General features: G+C 43.8%; 1 protein-coding gene across 11 annotated transcripts in view; it reads left to right on the forward strand.

Moving 5' to 3' along the window:
* The window catches only part of FBRSL1 (fibrosin like 1), a 510,880-nt gene that overhangs the window by 456,617 nt on the left and 30,399 nt on the right, over positions 1-23,864 (forward strand). For 10 of the 11 annotated variants that reach the window (XM_025169838.2, XM_025169871.2, XM_025169861.2 and 7 more), the window contains 2 exons: positions 18,255-18,651; positions 19,465-19,721. In XM_025169838.2, the coding sequence (XP_025025606.1) occupies positions 18,255-18,651; positions 19,465-19,721 (654 nt within the window). The remainder of the gene's footprint in view (positions 1-18,254; positions 18,652-19,464; positions 19,722-23,864) is intronic. The other variant, XM_025169843.2, reaches the window with a different exon arrangement.

Raw genomic sequence — 23,864 nt, forward strand, 5'->3', positions numbered from 1 at the left:
ACAGCTCTATTTTTACTGCATAAAATAGCAGAATCCTGAAAGGCTGATGCTCATCCTGTGTTGCAGGATGGTCCCTCTGGCTCCTTAATGTGGGAACTGGCCTGACCACTTTCCCTGTTCGAGCATCAGATGCTTTTCTGTCTTCCGCAGCAGAATACCACGGGGCCTCTGTGCACGTGTGGTGTGTGTATCTGTGCGTGTGCGAGAGAGAGAGAAAATTCCAACTTCCCTCCACCCTTTCTTCCTTCCACTGCTGAAAAACCCACAAGCCACCTATTAAATAATTAACGTGCCCGTTGGGACGAGGCGAATCAAAAGCTGTTGTGTTCCAAAGTTTACTCTGGCTCCAAACGGCATGGTTGACTGTATATTCTGGCACCTTGGAGCGGGATTTTATCCCCACTTTTGCTTCTCTGTGGTTATCCCCTCTACAAGCTGGACTGAGAAGTGGTGTTCCCAGCCTGGCAGAGATGACTGTTATTTCAGACGAGGAATGAAGAGGGGAGGAGAGCGAGGGAGAGGAACAGCCTGTTACTTGATTCATGTTTATTTTTCATGGATGCACCCCAAACGTACGTTAGAGCAGCAAAGGCTGGAGGGGAGGCGGGGAGGAGACGGCTCTCTTAAGGAGCAATTGTGCCCGCACAACCTCTTCCCATTTGGCTTTAATGAATGCCTAGGTTGTGCTTATGCGGGGCTCCGGTGGCTTAAGTAAAATATACACACACCTCAGAGAGAGCTAAGGAAGACCTTTGTCGGCCTGGAGAAGGGAGGAGAGAGGAAGAGGAAAAGACAATCCAGTTTCATTTTTGCAGTAATTAATTTCACATGTGGCCTCGGTTAGTCCATGGCGTTCTTGAGTTTGGGGGTAAATGGGGGAGGTGAGCAGTGACAGGCACACCAGAACAGCTCAGTGTAGCATGTAGCACCATGCTCTGGCTTCAGGCTTCCGTCGCATCTGCAAAGATGGATGCTTGAGCAATGGCTTAGGAAAATCCAGAAATTAGTAAGGTTGACGGAACCCAGGTGGCATCTTGTGATCTTATACATTCTCCCTTCCAGGTAAGGGCTGAAGATCTTCAAATCCCACAAGGTTTCAACCATCTCATCATGAGAACTTGTGCTAGAATGCTGAAAAACCTTGGGAGTTTTAGCATCTCGTGAGCTTTGAAACCGTGCACTTCCTTAGATTTAATTAAGGAGCGGGGGGGCAGCGGTTTAGGGGTCTCAGGAACGTCCTGGTGTTCTTCCACACTGAAGAACAGTTTACCTGCGCAACGAGGATAAAGAGGAACATTTTGAAAAGAAATCAGACTCCCCCGACACGTATCAGATTCAAGCAATCTTCAGGGCCAGCATTTCCCAGTTCTATCTGTCTCTTCTTTGAGGTCTCCATCAATCAGCTGCCCTCTACCCAATTTGTGGGTTTTCATCATTACAATGTTTGAAACCTTGCCTTGTTCAGAAACCAGAGATGATTGATGTGCAAAGTAGGATGCAAGATTTGTATTCCCGATTTGTTTCTAAGCTCCTAACGAGCTTTTAAGCATTCTACCAAAGTGCAAAGCAAGAGCAGCAAAAAGAAAAAAAAGGATGGGAAAATGAACCAGGTATGTTCCAAACGTGTCATGATTACCTTGCTCATCTGCAAGACTGACCTCGATGCTGGCTTATTCAGGAAGCCGTAACTTTGCATGACAAAGCCTACCCCAGACCTCCATCCCACCTGGAAGGTTTGGCCCTAAAATTGTGATTCATGAATGGAGGAGATGGGCCATTCTTAGCAGATGGGCATAAACCGTCATGTTTCTCACACATTTATTTACAAACAACAAATTCCAGATCTGAACCCCAACCCAGCAGAGCCTGTTTGCTGCGGGTACGTCCAATGGTGCAGCCTCGCCTTTTCAGTTATAATCCCTTGAAATCTGTTCTTTTCGTTTCACGGCACCAAGGCGGTTCCCTCGTCCTGAAAAGAGGGTCACTTGATCGTTATCCTTCCCACTTCCCCCCTTTCTAAAATGGTAGAAAGAAACCACAATAGAAGGGTGTTCGCAAGCCTCAGGGGTTCTGGTTCTCCAGGAGGAGCTGAGAACTAAAACCCCACATTACCCCACAGGAAGCCGCAAGATTAATAAAACTCAACAATAAATATGCAAGAAAGGGCTTGTTGATTTACAACCTGATATTACAGGAAAGGCTTCTTTCTAGGTACTGGGAAATATTCTATACACACCTAATGTACAAAGGATCTACATTCAGAGCTCCTACCTGGGGGCTTTGTAAAATAGCTGTAAGAACAAAGAATTTCCTCTTTTCCCTCCCCTTCTCTTTTAAAGAATGTGTCCATCTTTTCTAATCACTCTCTCAATTCAATCTGGATTTCTTTAAAAAGGAATGTAGAGAAGGCTACCAAGGAGGAATCTTCTTTGTAATTAATGAAAGACAAGCAAGCTCAAGAAATATCCAAGGGGAAAGGTGTGTTTAAAATTTCCTCCCTCCCTCCCTCCCTCCCTCCCTCCCTCCCTCCCTCCCTCTTTCTTTCTTTCTTTCTTTCTTTCTTTCTTTCTTTCTTTCTTTCTTTCTTTCTTTCTTTCTTTCTCTGTCTCTCTCTCCCCCCTTCCTTCCTCCCTCCCTCCCCTTTCTCCTTCCTTCCTTCCTTCCTTCCTTCCTTCCTTCCTTCCTTCCTTCCTTCCATTCCATTCCATTCCATTCCATTCCTTCCATTCCATTCCATTCCATTCCATTCCATTCCATTCCATTCCATTCCATTCCATTCCATTCCATTCCATTCCATTCCATTCCATTCCATTCCATTCCATTCCATTCCATTCCATTCCATTCCATTCCATTCCATTCCATTCCATTCCATTCCATTCCATTCCATTCCATTCCATTCCATTCCATTCCATTCCATTCCATTCCATTCCATTCCATTCCATTCCATTCCATTCCATTCCATTCCATTCCATTCCATTCCATTCCATTCCATTCCATTCCATTCCATTCCATTCCATTCCATTCCATTCCATTCCATTCCATTCATTCCATTCCATTCCATTCCATTCCATTCCATTCCATTCCTTCCTTCCTTCCATTCCATTCCATTCCATTCCTTCCTTCCTTCCTTCCTTCCTTCCTTCCTTCCTTCCTTCCTTCCTTCCTTCCTTCCTTCCTTCCTTCCTTCCTTCCTTCCTTCCTTCCTTCATTCCTTCCTTCCTTCCTTCCTTCCTTCCTTCCTTCCTTCCTTCCTTCCTTCCTTCCTTCCTTCCTTCCTTCCTTCCTTCCTTCCTTCCTGACACCAGAGTTTGGCCATTATGCTTTGGAAAGTATGCTTTGATATTCAAGGAAAAAAGGGAAGAATGAATGATTTTTTTAGCTAGAAAGGGTGACGCTGTGGGGTTTCACAGGCTTTGCATGCAGAAAATCCCAGGTGTCATGCATGGCATTTCCAACTTTTTTTAAAAAAAAGCATCTGGTAAGATTTTTGTACCCAGTTGGAGTAACTGGCTGTTGGATTGATGGACATTCTGGCCTAGTTCAGGCCTTTCTGTTTTCAGTGTCAAAGGTACAGCCCGGTTGATAGGATAAGGCTTTTATTCGGTTGTGTCTTTATTGAAGCATGCTGGCTGGGGAATTCTGGGAGCTGAAGTCCACATGGCTTACATTTGCCAAGGTTGAGAAACACTGCCTTAGATTGATACCAAAAAAGCTTCTTGGCATTTTCAGACCCACATGTCTCCCTGCCACTGTATTTGCAGAATCAGACCCTTCTCATTCATAGCATGGGGGGGAATCTGGCTTTTTTGACTATGAACGTCTCAGGATATAATGAAAAGAAGCTGGACCTGGAGCAAGCTGCCTTTGAAATACAACATAATGACTCAATTTACTCATAATGCCAAACTGCAGCATGCTGTAAATTCTCTTTTAATAGCCAAAAGGATAAGCCTGTCATCTGTTTTTCTAGGAATGGAGGTAAAATAACTTTGGTGTTTCTGCCATGTTTAAACCAAAATATAATTTGTTCGCTCTTGCCACCGACAGCTGATCCTACTTAAAACTTGCACTTAAGCTCTCCCCAGTCTTATTACATGGAAATTATCATCTTAAGCCCTCTATGGGAGTCCAAAACAACTGCTTTTCCAGGGTCTGTCTTTTCATCCAAAATAAATAAATAGGCATCCATTTGCTGGAAAGTGCATTCTGTGAATCTACTTTAACCAGGAACCTGATATTTACAGAGCACGCTAATGTGCTGTTATTTTGCTTGGTTTACCAGTTGGGAAGCAGTCCACCCCGCTGGAGGGCCCACCTACTTGTACTTCAGACCCTGTCATTTGGTTTAGGAAAAAGATTGCTCGGTTGTGGCTTTTGCTAGAACGAAATACGTGCAGATTTTAGAGAGTGATTGAGAAGAATCTCTGGTTAGGGCAATGTGTTGCACTAGAAGGTGAGTTGAAGAATGTAATCCAACCTTATGATGGGTATTCAGATGGATAGACTGGATCCTCTGCACTGAAACATAAAGAAATCAGCGAGTAACTGTTCAGCATCATAGCCTCTCTGTATCATGTCAGATCTGCTTTCTCTGCCTTAATTTTCAGTCAAGGGAGAGCCAACATTAAGAATTGTATCAGGAGTAAGGAGACCTATATGAGTTGGGTGGTACGTTTTCATCACATCTGGAAATACTAGATTAGGAATGGCTGCCATGGAACCATTCTGTGATTGTGGTGTTTTTTCCATGGCTGTACTCAACTGGAAATACTTCAGTACCATTCCTGGTCATGTGTATGGATTCAGCCCCTCCTCCTTCCATGCCCTCCTAGTCCCCAGGGATGATCTCACAAGGCATGTTGGCTCACAATAAAAGCCACATGTCACCATTGCTCTTTCTGTGCATTTATTAGAGAAGCTGAAAACCTTGCCTCCACTTTACAAGGCCATCCAGAGAAGAGGCATGGAATCTCCCATGATGCTTCTCCAAAGTTGAGAATATTCACTTCCAGGGCAGTCAGTACCTGCCTACTCAGAAATGGCCTATTGAGTTCAGTAGGGCTTCCTGCTACAAATCATTATGAGGTTGTTATAGGAGCTTCTGAACTGTCACTGTAGGGTTTGTTTTCTATCTTTTTCAAAGCACCAGCAATGATGCATGTCCTCCAGTACTACCTGCATGACAAAAAATTAAATAACCACCCTTCAGTGCAACAAGGCTAGGATCACAAAGCTGATGAAGGCCACACTGTTTTCCTTCCTTGTAGAATCCAGATAAAAGACTTGGGGAGGGGCTTACTCATTCATAAAATGGCCATGATGATGGCTATGGCCAATCCTAGAGCAACCAGTTAAGCAGAAGGCAAACAGATTCCACCTTCCCTTGGTCATTTGTTCTGGGCTGATAGACCTTTAAGCAAAACCTTAATCCATGCCCACCAGTCATTTTTATTTACTATGAATGCCTTTGGCGTTTGTTAGAGTCCTGTGTATGCCAATATGATGGTGGAGGTAGATGTCAAGCTCCATGCCAAGCTCCAATTGGGGGGAAAAAATCAAACTCAGATGGAATAGGGACTTTTGGCTGTCCCCTACCTGACCCCTGCTTTGAAAAACCTGTAATGTGAGGGAGAAAGTTGTAAGCTAAACTCTTCCCTCTCCCCGCCACCCCCCAGACATCTAGTCTTCTGTGTGCAAAGTGATTCGTTGCTTTCAAATCACACCCAACACTTTGTCCCAAAATATGGTTTCTGATAAAGCCAGTGTGTATGGTACAGAAACTGAGTGTGATGAACCAGGATGTCGTTTATCTCCTGGCCAAGGTACTTAGAAGGAGCGTATGGAGGTCTGTATCCTTCTCATTCCATTTTACAAAGATTTTCCAATTACCAGCCAGTTGTATGTCCTGAGCCTGCACTGTCCAGTTAAGACATCTGTCGGCCTCACAGGGCAAACCAGACAGACATCACAACCAGTTGAGCTAATTCTACTTCACTATAAGGCTACATTGACAGAATCTTGCAGGTCTGAAAGTACAATTCTCCCTCCCCCCAGTCTCCTTTACAGCCCAAGAAACTAGGGAGTGTCCCTTCGGAGCCTCTTGCCCCACCCATTATCCAGCTGTGGGATATGCTGTCTCTTATCTGATTGTTCCCTTGGCAACATCTCTTGGCCCATTCTCCCAAGGTCTTTCCCACATACCATTACAACACCAGAGCCAAGAACCTCTTGCCTTGTCTTCCCGGTGCATCCTTTTGGATTGAATTTTTGGTTGCCATAGGAACAGGCTGCAAGGGGCATGCATGCCATTCCATGTCTTGTGCTATGAAGAACAACTTACACTTCCCCTTTGAGCGGTAATCTTCCATGCTGTTTTTAAAATGCTTGCTAGATAGCTACAGAGGACCTCTCCACAGAGGTCCAAGCTGGAAAGAAGGAAGCTATTGACGTCTTCCTGAAACCTTGCAGATGGATTTTGCAGATATTTTGACTGGACTGATTTATTCCAAGCTCTCTGTTGCTCTGTGTTTGCGAATACTGGCAGATTGTTTCTGTATTCTGGTAGATTGAAGTCAGAACGTATCAAACTCTTTGTCCAGCTTCCTTCCATTTGAGTCTGAAAACCCTCCTGCCTATGGCCCTGTGGATATTTTACTTTATTCATTTATATTTTATTTTTTTCTAGTCCTGAAAACTAAGAGAGGTTATGGGGAAGTTGGGAAAGAAATGGAAGGGAGACTAGAAGGAAACAGGTGAGTCAGTTGACAGCTTATCTCATAAATGGCAACTCAGCCCAGGTAAGGAGAGATCTGGGAAAAAGCATTTCAAAGTCTTCAGACTCTGCCTTAAATATCTTGCTATAAATGAGGCCTGGACATTCCTCTTTCAGTTTCCAAGATTCTGTATTGACCCCAGACTAGCTTTAAAGATTACCTTCCTGACATCTGGCCAGTTCTTGCTTCTTTGGTCTTGCCCAGCTGCGTAGAGCTTGACCAACATCTTCCTTTGACTCTAATTGCTGAAATTAGGGAGCGTGATTTCTCATCATTTTGAGTTGTAGGATTAACCCACTTTTAAAAACAAGATCTCCCCAGATTAGTAGGGAACCAGTGATAATCGCCCTATCCATAAGCAGGACATGGTCCCACCCATTTTGCTTTACTGTGTCACCCTATGCGTCCATTGCTCGCCCACTGGAAAACATTGAGAGTGACAATATTCAGCTTATATCCAATAGGCATTGTTAAATAGGCATATGGCAATTTTACTTTGTATATATATATATATATATATATATATATTGCTGCTCTTTATTTTTAATTGTGTGGGGTTTTCTCCACCCCCCAAATTTATTTATTTATTTATTTATTTAGTATGCCACCCATCTCCCCCAGAGGGTGATATTTTCCCCATATCTCAGTGATGAAAAACTAATTTTGCACTTAGAGGGGTCAGTCGCCAGCATCTTTAGCAATAAAAAGGATCATTTATTATTCATTTCATTTTCTTAATGGAAATACTTGCTTTTACTAATTTCGCAACCAAATCAAACCCTGTCCCATGAACAACAGAGTTGGGTCTGAAACCACCTTAATCATAGCAGATGAGAGCAAAAATCTCAGTGCAGATTAATTGGATAAAAGTAGCATGAGAGGCAATGTTGGAAAAGGTGAGGATGGAACGGTGGTGAAAAATGTCCACATTGGGAACTCGGCAAGACCTTCCAGGAGAACCCTGCACACGTGAGAGTGTACAGCTGAAATCCATGGATATCAGGGTGGTGCCCATAAACACCAATGTCCTTCTGAACCTTTCTCTTGGCTCCTACCAGCCCTCCTGCCCCTAATTTTGCTTTTTGTTTTAGTGAGCCTCTACCACCACATTTATTTGCGAGAAAGCTTATTGGCAACGTTGGCCTTTTTAGTCCCTATGTTCCATCGTTGCATCCCAGTTTGAACCATGTTTGAAACCGCTCTGAAAAAAAGGACAATGGAGTGGTAGAGATTAGAAGGGGTGGGGAGAGAATAACCTCAACCATTTGTCTTTTGGGAGCCCCACAGCAATTGTGTTATGAATTGCCAAGCTGCTTCTCATAACAGCCATCACTCACCTGTCCCTGAGCTGGGAACTTTTGCTAAGAAGCTCAGTTCAAAACTGGACTTAACTAGCTTTGGCTAAAGAAAGAAGAGGATTGTTTACTAAAGGCCCAATACGAGGGCCTCTGTTTTAAAAGTATTAACTACTGCAATTTGAGGAAAAAGCATGGTGAAATCAAGGAGAAGACAGACGCACAGTGGTGGCTTTCAGCTCTGGATGATGTTGAACAGCTGAGTAAACACACTTTTCCCATTTTTGCAGAGAAATGTTAGCTAAGGAGACCAGAGGGTTATTCTTTTTTCTTTTTCTTTTTAACCCAAATAAACTCCCAACCTATGATGAAATTGGATTTATCTAAGGTGGCCAAGGATTATAAAAGACATGACCTTGTATTACTTATTTATACAATAGCTGCTGCTTTGGCAAAACTTCAGTAAGAGAAATCGTTTTCAATGCAAGGTCCACCCACCCTCTTGTCTGGTAACATCCACTCTAATCCATCCACACTGCTCTTGCCTTTCCAGCACTGGAGTGTTGTTAGTGAAGTTACTGCTTTATCTGCCATCGTAGGTCACGCTGATGTCCTCACAATAGAGGCGAATATGTGTAGCTCAGGGTTGAACTGTGGAGTCCTTGGGGTTCTCTGAGCTTGGTTCTTTTCTTGAAAACGTTTCATTACCCAGCTAGGTAACATCTTCAGTGCTGGAATGGGATGGGGTTTGCTCTCTGTTGATACACGGTAACTTGCCCTGCCAGTGTTGGTGGTGGTGGTGGGGGGTTGTTTTGTTCCTCTGGTAGTTCCTTGATGAGAGTATTGTTTACTGCTTGATTGTGTACCTGGTGGTAACCTCTGCTTATCTGGGTGATGATTGCTGGTGAGGAGATGTTCTGGTCTTTTCTTTTCTTTTCTTTTCTTTTCTTTTCTATTGTCTCTTTTGAATAGTGTGTAGATGCTGTTTATCTCTATGTGTCTGTTGATGGCTGCCTTGTCTGAATACCAAGCTTCCAAGAATTCCCTTGCATTTTTGCATAAGCAGAGAGCAAACCCCATCCCATTCTAGCACTGTATTACCTAGCTGGGTAATGAAACGTTTGCAAGAAAAGAACCAAGCTCAGAGAACCCCAAGGACTCCACAGGATGTCCTCACAGTTTGCCTTTTGCAACATGGCCTTGATGTGGCCTGTCCCAGTTCATGTGGGCAGCAGGGGATAACATCTGGCTCCATCAGCAGTGGTGCTGTCCACAAGCAAGTGCTTCTGTTTTGTTTGTGTGTGTGTGTGTGTTTCTGAGGACAAGGGAATAATGTTACTTCCTACAGCCCCATGGATATTGTAGAAGCCTATTTTCATCAGAATGACAAAACACCCGTTCCTCCTTTGCAATGCAAACTTCCCCCCTTCCCTACAGGCAAAAAAATATCGCCAGGCCTGTGCCAAAAGGCATACGTTGAAATTTTATTTATTTATTTATCTCTCTATCAAATTTGTCACCGCCTGTCTCGTCGAAACGACTCTGGGCAGTTTGCGACAAAGATATATATGAAACTAAATAAATAAATAAATAAATGAAAGTACTGGGTGTTTGCAAACTGGATACCGCCTTGGGAGGTGGGGAGAGATAAACCGAGAGATCCGCCACTTTGTGTGTTCTCGGGGTTAAAAAGTAGTGCATGCATTTAATTTCACTAGAGGTGTGCAGTTCTTTGGATTCTAAGCCAGAAAGGTATTTTAGAGGAGGTGTGGGTACGATGCTGCCCCTGAGAGTAGCCATGCAATTCCAGGAGAATATGGGTTTGAGTTAAGATAGTACCAACAACACACTCATGCCCACTTGAGATCAATCTTGGTGCCTCCTTAACTCAGGTGCCTATTTTCCTTGAATCATGCAGCTATCACATGAGCCTGGGAGAAGATGCGGCTGCTTTAAAGAAATGCAGACAGGCGCAATGCACATGTTCACGTAGCTCGGAAGCACGAGTGTTTTGTCACTAGCCACCCTCATGGGGCAGCCATTTTGTGAGAGTGCCCTCAATGTGCCCTCAAAGTTAAAAATGGGTCCATGGCGTATCCCACTTGCCCATGTTGCCATGCCTGAATAGATCATCCATGGATTCTCAGTGGTGTTTATAAACATTTGTGAATACAGGACTCAAAGTTGATGTGCTCAAACCACCCCCTTAACCTAGTCAATTAAAGACATTAATGGCTGCAGTTGCACAACATGGAAAACTTAGTGCTTTTGTTTCATTTTTCAACCCAACCCACTTATGGTCCAATAACTGTAAACCCAGAGCACGGGATAATTCAGTAACCATTGAACCAGACCGACTAAGTCAGTCAGAGTGATGGCTTCATTTTATCTGAACTCCAAGGCCTGTGGTCTGGCAACTTGCATAGAACTTTAGGCAAGATTCTGCATTCCTTACTTAAGACATAGAAAACGTAGAAAAGGGAATTTTGAAGGCCATTTTGGGAAGCAAGCTAATAATCACACAATCAGATTGCAGTCAATTAGTTACCAAATGAGTGTGGTGTCATTAAAGGCTTGAGAGACCAGTGTTGTAGATCAGTAGAGGTTTACATTATTAAATGTTTATGTGTCCATGAGTTACAATAACCAGACAGAAATTAAATGTCCTACTCTAATATTAATAACATCATGGTCCTGATCATAAATAATACCTATTTTCTAATCGTGTCTGTTAAAATTCAGCAAAAGGTTTCTTTGTCAGGGGGTGGGGAGTCACAAAACCTGGTCCGCTGTACTACACTCAAGCTAAAATTGGTTTTGAAACGCATGAAAAGTAAATTGAGAAGATGTGGCTTTACTGAGCCAAAGAATTTAATAAGATGGAGTTCAATCTTGTCATCGGGTTTTCTTCTTTTTAGAGGGAAAATAAATGGATCATCCAGGAATTAATATACAAGAAGGGGTGGAAATATCCCAACTACAAGGACAGACTTGCTATGTACATTGTATACTGGGATATATACTGGATATTGCAAAGATGCCTAATGGATTCCGTTTTCTGAAATATATCACATTTCATTCTTGTTCTGTCTTGAGCCATCACTCCAAATCTCCATGTTACTTTGTTTTAACATGGAGGTCTGGAGTGATGGCTCAAGATAGAACAATCAGTGTTAGGAACAGATATCACCGACTTGTATATCAAGACAAACACAAGAATTCCTGAAACTCATTATCTTTACCGTGGTCTTCTCCTACTCCTCTTAATTATTATCAGAATTATCATCCTTCCTCCCCAAAACTGTTTTGGCAGGTACTCATTGATACAAATCAAGTTTGTAATTCAGCCATGCTCTTCTACTTCCTTTAGATGATCCTTGACAGATGATCCTAGAAAAGCCCCAAAAGGGGGAAAAATCAAGGGGACACCCTGATACCTATAGGATGAACTCACCTTCCTTCACCCCCTGATTTAGATCCATGACTTCTTAACTGTAGTTAGAAGTAGTTTTCCAAGGATGATAGATGGAGCATATTGTTTTCTAGGAAGGATGAACCAGGGCTGGCTAGAATAGAGAACGGATTGTGCCTGACTCTGAGAAAGTTTTGATAAGGCAGAAATTCAGAACTTGTTACAAAGTCCTGTATGAAGAGAAACTCTGGATAGGAGAAATCATGCCATCTCTTCCTTGGTCCCAGTCCGTGACAATGGTCCTTGTGCAGGCGTGTGAAACTTCAGTCAGCCATGCTTTACGAGCTCATTTTAGAGCTGAAATTCTCCAGTTTTAGCTCACTAAGGGAACATCCAGGGCATTCTGGGAAAACAAAATGGCTGCTTCTGGGGACAGACACCCAGGGGAGCACGGATTTTCCCTACAACGCAAAACAAAGAGAAAAGGCAAAGTTGCAAGATAAACCCATCCACAAAGGCAGGGGGACCTTTGAGAACTCTCTTCCAAAGCAGACTGAAATTTGGAGCCAGCCCCGTTCCTCCACATCTGGATCTTGGGACGTCACTAGGGCTGTAGTCTCTAGTTTGCCAACGCAAGGAGCTCTGAAAAAGTGTTGCTTCCCCCAACCTCTGTGTAATGGAAAGCCGTTCCTCTCTCCCAGGTGGAAGACGACTGTGCCTCTTTGTCTCCATAGGAGAACAGATGGCCCTGTTTCTTGGTGGCCTCTTAAAGTTGGATCAAGCTACCTCTGAGGAACGGTGACCTTTGATTTGGTTGTTTTTTTTTTAAGCAGAACTGGCTGTTCTGTCCGGTTGAGCAGTAATTGCTTTTGGGGGCTTCTACGCTATTGATCCATTGAGGGGTTCAATTCCAATGCAAGGCTATGTTGGGGATTTAATTGGAGCGATTAATAACTCAACAGCCGGGTGGGAATCAATAATGGGATTTTCAAACGGCGGAAGGAGAAAGGGAGCAGGAGAAGAAGCACCTCCTTCCCCTCTTCAGTAACGTGGGAGCTGAGGATTGGATGTTTGCGCTTCCTTGATTAATTAAAACTCCGCATAGTCGCTTGGTAGATAATTGAGTTGTGTCTTTTTAAAAGGCTTTGACCTGATTACTTAGTACGCTGGGGTTGTCTTCGGGTTCTTTATTTTAGCTATCCTGAAGAGCCCCTAAACTGCCCGGCTAGGCAATAAACGCCTTGCCCATGTTGCATTTAAAAGGAGAAAAAAGAAAAAAAGTTGTGTGCCTTTTTTTAGCCAATTGCCTCTTACGTCATGGGTCGGAAGCCAGTTAGCCTCTGCTTAAGAGCCAGAATGAAGGGATTTAACCCTGCTGAGTTTGATCTGGCGTTGAAGGCCAAGATTAAAAGCCTGCGTGAAACTTCCAATCTCATTACCGAACCAGCATCGGCAGTAGGTGCCTGGGTTGAAAATCCCACTTAAGCTCCACCTTGGGTGGTTGCCAGCAGCTGACTTGCTATGCAAATGTGGCGTGACTTCACTTTTCTGCAAATCTGAATGGCAATCCCTCGCCTTTTATGCCTTGGCCCTGATCCCGCAGTCTAGGCCTGTTTCCATTCATCTCTCGTGAGTGCATTGTCACGCAGGCTTCCAGCTAATACCCCTAGATACAGTGCAGCCGTCTCAAGGAACATCTCCCCCCTGTGCAAGACCACAAGAGGTATAGCTCACCATCTCATCAATTCAGGGGTCTGAATGCTGTCAGAGGCCTCCTTTTAGGGGGGGAGGAAATTCTCACCCTTTGTCCTCCATGTTTTCCCAGACTAGTTGAGCTGTTTGCGAATAAATGAACTCCTCTGCTGCAAATATGTCGATGTGGTATCTACATTTTCCCAAAGAGGTCTTCCTTCAAGCAACGATGTAGCTTACACATTGCTGACCATGCAGAAGTTGAGGGAGCCATAATTCTAGGAGCTTCCTGCTCACAGCTTCTAGAGTAACTAGTACAAACGTCCTTTGTCATGCCTTGTGTGTCAAACTCCACACAAATAAGACCTTCACGAGAGCAGACCTCAGGCACTTGACTAAAGAGCTTAGAGGGTGATGGGGTTTTCTTTGAGTAGATTATTTGTGAATTTGGAGGCCTCTGGAAGAGGGCCATCAATTAAATTCATCAAATGAGCTTTAATCCATTAATCCAATACAGCTGCATGACTTTTCTATGCGACTAAAGCAGTTGATTTAAAGACAAATAAAACTGTTTTCGAGGAAGCGTGCGTGTGCACGTTGGAGCTGTGCATTGTGTTGGATTTGATTCAAAAGAGAGGCTTTGGAGCAGGTGGGAATGGGAACACAGCACCTGTAGAGGAGGCTTCTGCTACAGCCCTGTAATCCTGAAAACAGATGTGGCTGCTTTAATGAGTTGCAGACAGATGCTGCATTTCTGGTCCCATGGAAGGAAGAGGGACTGAATCCAAACATATGACCAAGAGTGGTATGGAAGTATTTCCAGCTGGGCATAGTCATGAAAGAACACCACTCCTTTCAAATTGAATCCGAAGTGCTGCATCGCTCCAGTGTACATGCCATAGCAGAAAACCATTTTGGAGCACATTTTATATTAAAAACATAGCAACCCTACTGCCTCTGCATTGTTCTTTTTTTAATGAGGGGGGCAGTTGTGATTCATAACCTTTTGAAGGATGCAAGCAGGGAATTCTGATTCAGTGTGAAGATGAGGCATGTGCCATTGTTAAGCTCCCTTGGGTGCTGTTAGTTGACTCACACATGCTCAGTCTAACCCACCTCAAAGATCCTTGCAAAGAGGTTGCCCTGGGCTCTGGGAAAGGAAGAGGCCAAGATACAGACATCACCTAGAACTTGCTTCCAAACTCAGGTGACTCTGAAGAGGAAGAAAAAACAGAAGCAGGGCTGGGTTTTCCATTGGACATGTGAGAACAGTATCCAGGACTATAATGCTTTAGAAGATCTAAAGAAATCTTATTAGACACAAAAACTTATGGATGTGAAGACAAAATCTCCTTCATGTCGAACCCCAACTTTGGGTGACTTCATGGACCCTTCAGGGCAGTTTTTTTGAGAATCATACACAGGTGGTTTGCCATTGCCTTCCTCCAGAACATTTTCTCCACTTCCTGGTCTAGATCCCACCCCGGTATTCCCTAATGGTCTCCTTTCCCATGGCTAACCAGTTCTGGCCCTACTCGATTTTTATTAAAATCAGAACAAATTGCCTAACTAGGTGTCAGTGTGTGCCTATTTATGTGTAACAGTTATATAGCAATATATATCCAGATCTTTAATTATATTAGAGACCCCTCTAATACGTACTTGTAGAGCTATAAGAATGGCCAGAAGCTACAATTATGACCTGGCACTTGGAAGCGAACCCGAAGGACCAAGCTGCCAGCTCTGTTTGCCACCATTTTTGTCATTCCCAAAGCTCCGAGGCTCGTTACAGTCCCACCAACTGCAATCTAGCAGGTTAAATGACTTGAGCCTCACAGTTTATTAAAATTGGCAAGTGTTCGCTCCAGTTCTTTTCCTGTTCAGCAAGGCTGTCAAAGAGAATAATTGACAGTGGCAGCTGTTCGGGGAGTGTTTTAGATGGTGCAAGACGATGTCTCTTGATGGACGGCTCTGCACAAAGGAAGCGAGGGCCAGAGGTTGGATCTGCGTTGGGGTGCAGGAGCAGCATCTTCCTGAAAGAGAGGAAATGTGGAAAAAAGCAAAAGGAACTCAGCAAAACGTAGCCCGAGTTGGAACTGGGTTAAAAGAGACTGTCCAAGCCCAAGTCAGAATTCCAAATGCCTGCTTTTCAAATCCATAGCCTTCTCTATTTTGCTTGAAGGGCAGCTGGTTTCCCCAAATGGAAATATTTACATAACCGTGCCCTTCGCTGTGCCATCTGGGGACATTATTTTCCACCCCTTCACGCTGTTAAATCCCCATCCCCGTTTTATGAAAGCCCCGCTGAGTTCCATGATGGTTCATTCCAAATATAGAATTGCAGCCTTAATGCGTGCATGAAGTTCATAAGAAGCAGAGGGAGGTAGCTGTGAGCAGCAAGAGGCACTAAGAAGTCCCTTTTTGCAACAGCTAGAGCAGCCCAAAATTTGGTGGCAGAGCGTCAAAGGATGGCTTAATTCTTTCTCGCTGATTTTGAGTGGGAAATGGAAGAAAATAGCCTGAACGCAGTAATTAATAGCTGTGCGATCAGAGAAAAAGAGGGAAACAGGCTGAAAACTCCACCCCAGCTCTTCTGGGTAGACCGTTTTTGTCATTCTGCTGTTTTGGTTTGGGGTTTGCTTTTGCACGCAGGTACTGAAAATGTGTATTCTACCCCTAAGCCATGTCACCAGTTGGGTTTCTCATCCACCACACTCAACAGTTTTCCTTTACACTTTGCTAAGCCCTTGAAAAATGTGCTTTAGGTAGAGAAGTCAGCAGAACAGGTTCGTTGGCGTCTGTCCCTCCTTCCCTTCCTCTGAAATGTGTGGGAACGTCAATCAGAGTTACAGAACATCCCTGGAAGTAACAGCCTAATCCGCTTTGTGCCCTTTTAAGTTGGGCGGGTGGTTTTTATTCTTGAATTCAACCTGTATTTTCTCTTTGGTCAAGTCAAACTGCAGAACTTGCTTTCTGAAGATGCTTTGTGAAAACATGACAGTTCTGCTGTGGAGCAAAGATCTCGTCGTAGGGCACCTTCTTACATTTGCAGGCAATTTGCAAGAGTTGGGCAGTAGAATCCTAGAGTTAAAAATACCGAGGCTATCCACTTCACCCCTCTCTTTGTGCTGTACACCAAACCTTTTCTCCGGTTGAGGATCATCTCTCATCTTTCAATTATGGACAAGACAAAACCTTTTGCAAATCTCATTTATTTTCCACATTGGCTGGCTGCTTCCCTTCCCTGCCCACAGTAGATCAAGAGGGAGCATTGTTGCTCAGCTCCCACAATTTTGAAATAAAATAGCGTCTCTCTCTCTCTTGCTTTGAGCGTACACTGCTTAATCGAATGATTTGTGTGGTGAATTCCATCATAGTGGTATTACCATTTATCCCTCTAATCTTTGACTTTGGTCTTTCATATGTGACTGCTCTTTTCAGTTGAGGATGATGCTTCAGCCTCGTCCAAAGCACAGAGGAAAACACATTTTATGATCCATAATAACCAAACACCTTTTTCAAGCAAATACCTAGGATCTGGGTCGTATCCATCCCATGGAGGAGATAGCCTTTGATGCCATTGTCCACTCGTTGGAAAGATGAGAATTGCAACTTCTCTTTGCCTAGTGGAAGTATCGCAAGGAGAAATGTTTGAACAGTTTTGAAGTGTTCAGATGTTGCAGTGAAAAGAGGCAGGATCAACATAAAGCCGCATGAGGGATCCCTTGGCAGCTGGTATGGACAGGTTTAATGGAAATTAGGGGATAACATGGTGCCTTTTGTTAAGGAACATTCAGTTTTACCTGCAATGCCTCTAGTTGACATCTGTCCTACCAATATACTCTGTGTGTGTGTGTGTGTGTGTATCTTGGCAATGCGTTTCTTGATTCAAACATGTTCTAGGAAGTTTGGTTAGATAATGAACAAAGTGGTATACCTGAGTTGGGAAAAGGAAGGAAGGAAGGAAGGAAGGAAGGAAGGAAGGAAGGAAGGAAGGAAGGAAGGAAGGAAGGAAGGAAGGAAGGAAGGAAATAGCGCACTTTAATCTCTAACGTAGTTTGGCCAAGACACAGTTCATGATAACTGTCAAGGTTGCCTGTGAAAGAAAAAAGCTGAAGCGGATGTGAGTCCAGCTTTAATTAAGGTTGAAGAATTGGAGTTGACTGCTGAGTCTTTGGCAAATTGACTCAAGTGTATTATTGGGAGGCATGAAAATTAACTACTCTAGAACTTGGAAGAAAATAAACAGCATTTCTGTCTTTCCAGTGTTTCAGTAGAGGGCACTGAATTGCCACCTTGTTCAGAACTGGGCCAGAAATCAGTAATTTGGTACGATCAGATGCCAGGGTGGAACCAGTAGCACTGAACATGTAATTTTTGAAAGCCTCAAAGAAATTTAATAGAGCTGGTCATTGTTGGGGCCATTCCAAAACATAGTGATGGAAAACGCAAAACCATCTGTTGGGTGATTTATCTTTATGTATTTAACAGCAACTTGGCCCCAAAAGCATTTTGCCAAAGTGGTTCGTGTTGACCCCTCCAGAAAAACGCTGTAAGTTGGCTTGCTAAATGTAAACAAGGCTTCTAGATGTTTTCCCCGTTCTGTACCTATAATAGAAATGGTGGGATACTAAGCTTCTTGTACTTACCATGAAGGAGAAGGTGGTGGTAGCGTTGCTTGTCCTAACCTGTTCAGGACATGACCCATTTTGCAGAAAGTGGACTTCACTGCTTGAAGATGATTATCCTGCGGTTAGAGACTTTTTGATTGTGTTTTTGGTTCTAGCCTGCAAATAAATCTCGAATCAGCATCCATTCGAAATTTAGTTTTACATTTGAAGCCCTCTGAGGACTCAAGCACTGATGGGATCCATCTTAACTTGAGAGTATGGCAAAGGATGTCGTAATGGGACAAAAAAGAGAAGAAAATCCTTGTTTTAAAAAAATGTGATGTTCTCCATATGTGTTGAACTTCATTCCCAGCCAGAAGGATCTCCTGCCCCAGCACTTTCCTTCTCAGTTATCTGAGAACAATCTTGCATGTAAATTTTGATTTTATTCCCCCCCCCATTGTTTTTGTAGGTCCAACCTTGAATGACAAGGCCGAAACAAAAGCAGGAAACATCCCTAAAGTGTCTGGGCTAGAACGCAGCCAGGAACTGAACACGGACGTGCCCTTTGTCCTGCCACTCCCCAGCCCCCCACCAACCACAACAGTCGTGACTTCCAGCTCTTCTGTACCCACGTCCAGCACTCGGGCTAGCCCTCTATTGAAAAAGGAGCCGTTGATCTCAGCACCAGCACCTCCGAGGCTCACCCCTCAGCCACAGCCTCGGCCTCAGTCCCAACCTCAGCCTCGGCCACAGTCACAGCCTCAGTTGTTGCCTGAGCTCCGGACACAATTGCCGAGTCACATCCCCCCTCCTCTCAGTTACCAGGTTCATCACCAAGTGGCCCACAACGGACTCAATAATATCAGGTGGGTAGGCCAAGGCTGATTGGGAGGTCTTTTCTTTGCAGCCTTCACATGTGGTTTTCTTCAACCTAGCATCCAACTCAAGGGTTTGGACAATCATCTTCCAGATTCCCACCCCCAGTTCCTCAAACTTTGTAAGAGCAGGGGATGTTGCAGTAGAATTTTTCAGTCGTTTTCCAACCCTTCTCCATCCTATCCACTGGTCTCGAAAATCACATGAGTTTTGACAGCATTCAGTGCTCTAGTGAATTTCCTCCAGAATTCTCCCAGCTCCTGGTGGGTGTGTGGGTGGAAGGAATGACTAAGGGGGAGAACGTAACTGGCAAGATAGGGAGAGTTACTGATCTGATTCAAATATGTTGAAAAAATGGAAGGATGGGGTATCATTGCGGAGGGTGTTTTTCATTCTGCTCTTGAGGGGAAACCTCTGCGCATCATGGTGGACCAGCATAGCTGATCCTGGAATAACAGGTGGATCTCGCCCACATCAAAGCCGAAGGAGGGTTCAGGGAATAAGAGATTTAAGGTCATCCAGCTAATGCTGGACCTAATTTAGATGGCAGAAGGAGCTCTTTTTGGGGTTTCTTGGGAGAACAGCGTCCAGGAATCCCAGCTTTTCTGGATGTTGTAGAACTCTACGTTAGGGGAGAAGGCTGGTCTACATGCTGCAAAAACTTTGGTTTTTTTTCTTTTTGGCTGGGAAGCTTTCAGGAAGGATGATGTTATTTTGCAGAAGCTCTGCTCCCTTTCTAACCGTGTTCTCTGTCCCCTCCTCCTCTCTCCCCCCTCCCCACTTCTTTCTGTTTCTTTTCACAGCAGAAGCAGCAGCGCCAGCAGCGCCACGAGCATCAGCCTCCCCAAGCACCTTTCTCTGTCCCCACAGATCCCTCCCCACCATTCCTCCGGCCCGGTTGTGCCCCTTTCCATCTCTAACCTTGCCGCCTCGCACTTCCCTCTCAGATCACAGTCCCAACACCAGCATCATCCGGCCATGTTCGCCACCCCTCCCACGCTGCCGCCCCCACCTCCAGCCTTGCCCACCAACAGCCTTGTGATCCCAGGTCACCCCGCAGGTAGGTCCCACCTGCTGTCTGGATTTCATACTGAGATACGTTCTCCACCACCACCACCACCACCACCACCACCATCCTATGTTTTATTATTAAGCCCTCGGTCCAAATATGTAGGTAACAAGAGTCAAAACCAAACAGCCAGCCAGAAGAGTGGTTGAAATGGGTAAGAGATGCTGAAGCAGGATGGTCCTAAAGTGGTATAATCATGCTAAATCAGGAATACTTCCCATCACGATCTGTTGAACAAGCCACTCTTCCCGACAAGCAAAATAATATCTTCTGCAGCTCATTCCCAATTTGTTTTTGCATCCATTTCTTCTCGACTACGCAGAAGAAACAGGAAGAGGACAAAACCAAGACAGGAATTAGCCAGCATTCTGGGTTCAAGCTAGGGTGAAAATAAGCCAGGATTTGCACTGCAGCAGCAAAGCATTGTTTCAAAGAGGGTTTGTCACCAGCAGACAGACTGTTTCTTTTCTGAAGTGGTTGCCTATTATCCTGAGGCATCAACAAACTATCATGTCATGGTTTAAATCTCAGATTTAAACCATGTTGTGATTTAAAATGTATCAGCAACAAAACCCATCCTGTCTCCTGTAAAGATTTTTTTACTCAAGCTGAAGTTGTAGCATTGAAGGGTCATCATATCATAGAGGACTCAGAGAATGTTGATGAAATTGAGACCTTTTTTCCTCCTCCCGGTTACTTTTTAAAAATGTGTACATAAAACAAGAAGTAAGAGAACAAGTCATGGTTATATTATGAGTAGCTCAAAAATATGGAAGAAAAAATGTGATAAGGGAAAACGAAAGAGGGAGCATCTTTCTAGGACCTCAAACCAGGTTCACAGTATCTAATCTAGTTCAAAACCCTCTTTTTGAAGGTTGCAGCTCTCAAAATACCAGCAAATTTTGGGTTGTTTAGGCACAAGAGGCCCTTCCCATCAATGGCAACCTGATCCTTCTAGGAAGAGATGCCAAACATTAAACTTTCTGCAGGCAACTCTTTCTCGGGGTTGTGATTCTTCCTTGAACAAACTAATCCTGGTTACTGTGGAAGGTCCACAGTCAAGCCTACTTGAAAAGAAATAAAAGAATTGAGAGCATCTTCTGTGGTTTAATCTCAACTCTCTTTAAACAGAAGTAGCCCTGCAGTTGCTCAAAAATGTAATCTCTGAGTTGAATGTTCTACCCTGTAGTTCGTCATCATCACCATCATTTGTGATTCACTGCCTCTGCCCCAGATAACTGGCAGGGCACACCTGGGGCAGAGAAATGCTTAGCCAGACATCTCTTTTTGATCATTCCTTCCCATCCCCAAAATTCTTGTGGCAAGCATTGATTTTCTGTGTCATCATCACAGAAAAATAGAGACACGGTGCTCATTGTTATACATTTATGGACGCAAAACAAATTCCTCAATAACATTCACAGTTGGGAATTAATCAAAGTATGCAAATGACATTTCTGTCCTTAGCAGGAAGGAGAAAATTCAGAGTTGAGCCTAAATATGAAGCACGGCTAAGCTGGGAAACGTGAAGAACTCGGGTTGGTGGACACCAGATCTGCCTCTAGAAGGCAAATAAACCCCATGTTTCTGTGGGTGATGATAATATCTGCCCGCGTTCCAACTTTTTGACACACACTCCCCTTGTATAGCTGGACACCTGGGTTCCTGGAGGAAGTGGAGCAAAGCTTTTATTTATTTTTCATTCACAAGATTTGAGACATTCCCTGCATATTCTTAACTATGAATTCATCTCTGCTTTTGGTGCCCTGAAACTTCCCCTTTATAGTTTTCCATTAGCTTACATCTGTTACTGTAGCAGCTGGAGTCTCTGGTGGATCTCTCACTGTTAAAGGCCCCCTTTTGATCTGGCATTTGACTCTGTAATTCACCCAGTGGGATTAATGGTGAAATGCAAAAAAAAAACCAACAACCCTAAAATACCAACAGAAGAAAAGAGAGAGAGCGATTATACAGTGAAGAGAGAAAATCTAGATATAGTGGGGATTAATGTAGATGTACATTTATGCCAATACCTCCTCTTGCTTCCTATGCAAAGCTAGTTAACAAGTGAGAAAGAGATGGTGGGAAAGAGAGAGATTTATAACTCTTAAAAGCAGTGATGCTTTTTGGATACTCTTGTTTCTTCCTGGAAGGTTTTTAATCCAACAGATACGAAATAAGAGAAGAATGTGACCTTCACAGTGTTTGTAGGCTGAACCTCTGTAGCGCCAGTCTCCTTAGGACCTGTCTTCCGGAAAGTCTAAGTTTGCCTTCAGTTTCAGAGACTTAAGTCAGAAAGACATTGGACTGAATTCTGTCATCCAAACCTTATTTAATGGGACAACTCAGAGTTGGGCAACGAGGAATGGTTAGAAGTTCTGTCTGGACTCCCTGGAACAAACTTCAATGATAGAATCAATTTCCTAGGGAGATTCTGAGCTCCGTAATAGAAATGTTGAGACAGAGGCTGGATGGCCATCTGTCAGGGGTTCCTACCCTGAGTAAGGGTTGGATGTGAAGGCCTCCTACATTTCCTGCAGCTCAGTGATTCTAAATTATGGGTCAGATAGTAGGTGATGAGCAAGTCCTCAACCCAGAACCCAGAAGAGCTGCTGCCAATTAAAATAAATTACTGTGCTATGTGGGCAAATTGTGCTACGTTGATCATTTTCTGTGCACCTTCTCCAAGCCCTCTACATTGCTATATTGAGGAGGGTCCTGAAAATTGGTTCTGATCCAGTCTAAACCATTAATTTGATTCAGACCCACCAGGCCGACACCATTGGAACCATTGGTAACTCCCTGATGCTTCAAATCCAATCGTTGGATCACTTAAAAAAAGAACCCAAGCCCTTCCAGATTTTCAGATTGATTGGGAGCACTGAATTCAGTTGTGATGGTCAACCTGAATCATTTGGATGCAAGTTGGGGGTTGGGTCACGAGTTGAATCTCCCAATCAAAGCTTTGCCCAGCCTTAATGCCAAGAAGGCATTTATGCCAACCTCCGCTTCAGCTGGCCGTTTTGGTTGGCTTCAGCTTCCACTTAGTCTTTTGGCATCTCGGGGTCCACACACTGAGAAAATGAAGAATCACGAGCTTGATAGGGAACAGTTCCCCTTTGTGGCAAGCAATAACATTGAACAGGTTTTCTATGCCCATCACTGCCCCTGCTTAGATGAATCATTGCAGACACATACAGACTGACATAAAGATTCATGGGGCCGCCTCGTTTTGGCCTTCTGTCCATCGACCAGAAAGCTGAAACGTGGAGTCAGATGCTGATCCACCAGGTCCAGCTTGAAATCTTTTAAAGAAACCAGATCCTGAGGAACTCTGCAGCTGTGAACGTTTAAATCCACTCTTCTTCCCCTTCTCCCCAATCCTTCTAATCCAGGAAAACACAAAGTGGATTATCTCCATAATAGCAGAAGTATCCTGTTTCTTAATTAGGCCAGACTTTTCCCCTTGTTATTTTTTAAAAGACCTGTACAATTATTAAATGTACTTGAGGTCAACGTGGGAAAAAAGGCTGTTCCAGGCCTGTTTAAAGGGGAAAGAAGTGGGGTACTGGATTTCTTGTTAGAAATAAAGCCGGCACCATGTCCCTCCCGCCTGTGCTTGAGTTTTGCAATAAGTGAACACACTGGCCTACTTGTGAGTTTCTGAGATTTTGCCTAGGTGTGGGACAAAGAGTGCCATTTAGCTAGGTGAAATGGGCAATTCCACTTTAAAGCAGTATGCTTACAGTAGACCTGGATTTCAGTAAACCAGGTCAGCTGTTATCACCATTGGTCAACCCACCCAACTTCAACCAGTTTTTCTTGAACTTTAGAAATCAATCTGCAATATGCTTTTCTGCATATTGGCTGGGCATCTGGAGACTGAACATTGTTCTCCTCAATATTCCATCGTATCTGCAAAGATGATTATTTGTCCCTAAATAATCTTGGGTGGGCTAAAGGACAAGCTTTCATAAATCAATTTCCACAAATGTTCACTCAAGCGAACCTGATTAGGACCTTGGTATTAATCCTCTGAGGCCCAGAGCACCCAATTACACTGAACTGAAATTACATATAACAAATAATGGTCAATGGAAGAAAAATATTTCCCTTTCTGATCTTTTTTTCATT

The sequence above is a fragment of the Python bivittatus genome, unplaced genomic scaffold (assembly GCF_059951505.1).
Source record: "Python bivittatus isolate LINGU-HERP-01145 unplaced genomic scaffold, Pbiv_v1 ctg000100_np1212, whole genome shotgun sequence".
Lineage (NCBI taxonomy): Eukaryota > Metazoa > Chordata > Lepidosauria > Squamata > Pythonidae > Python > Python bivittatus.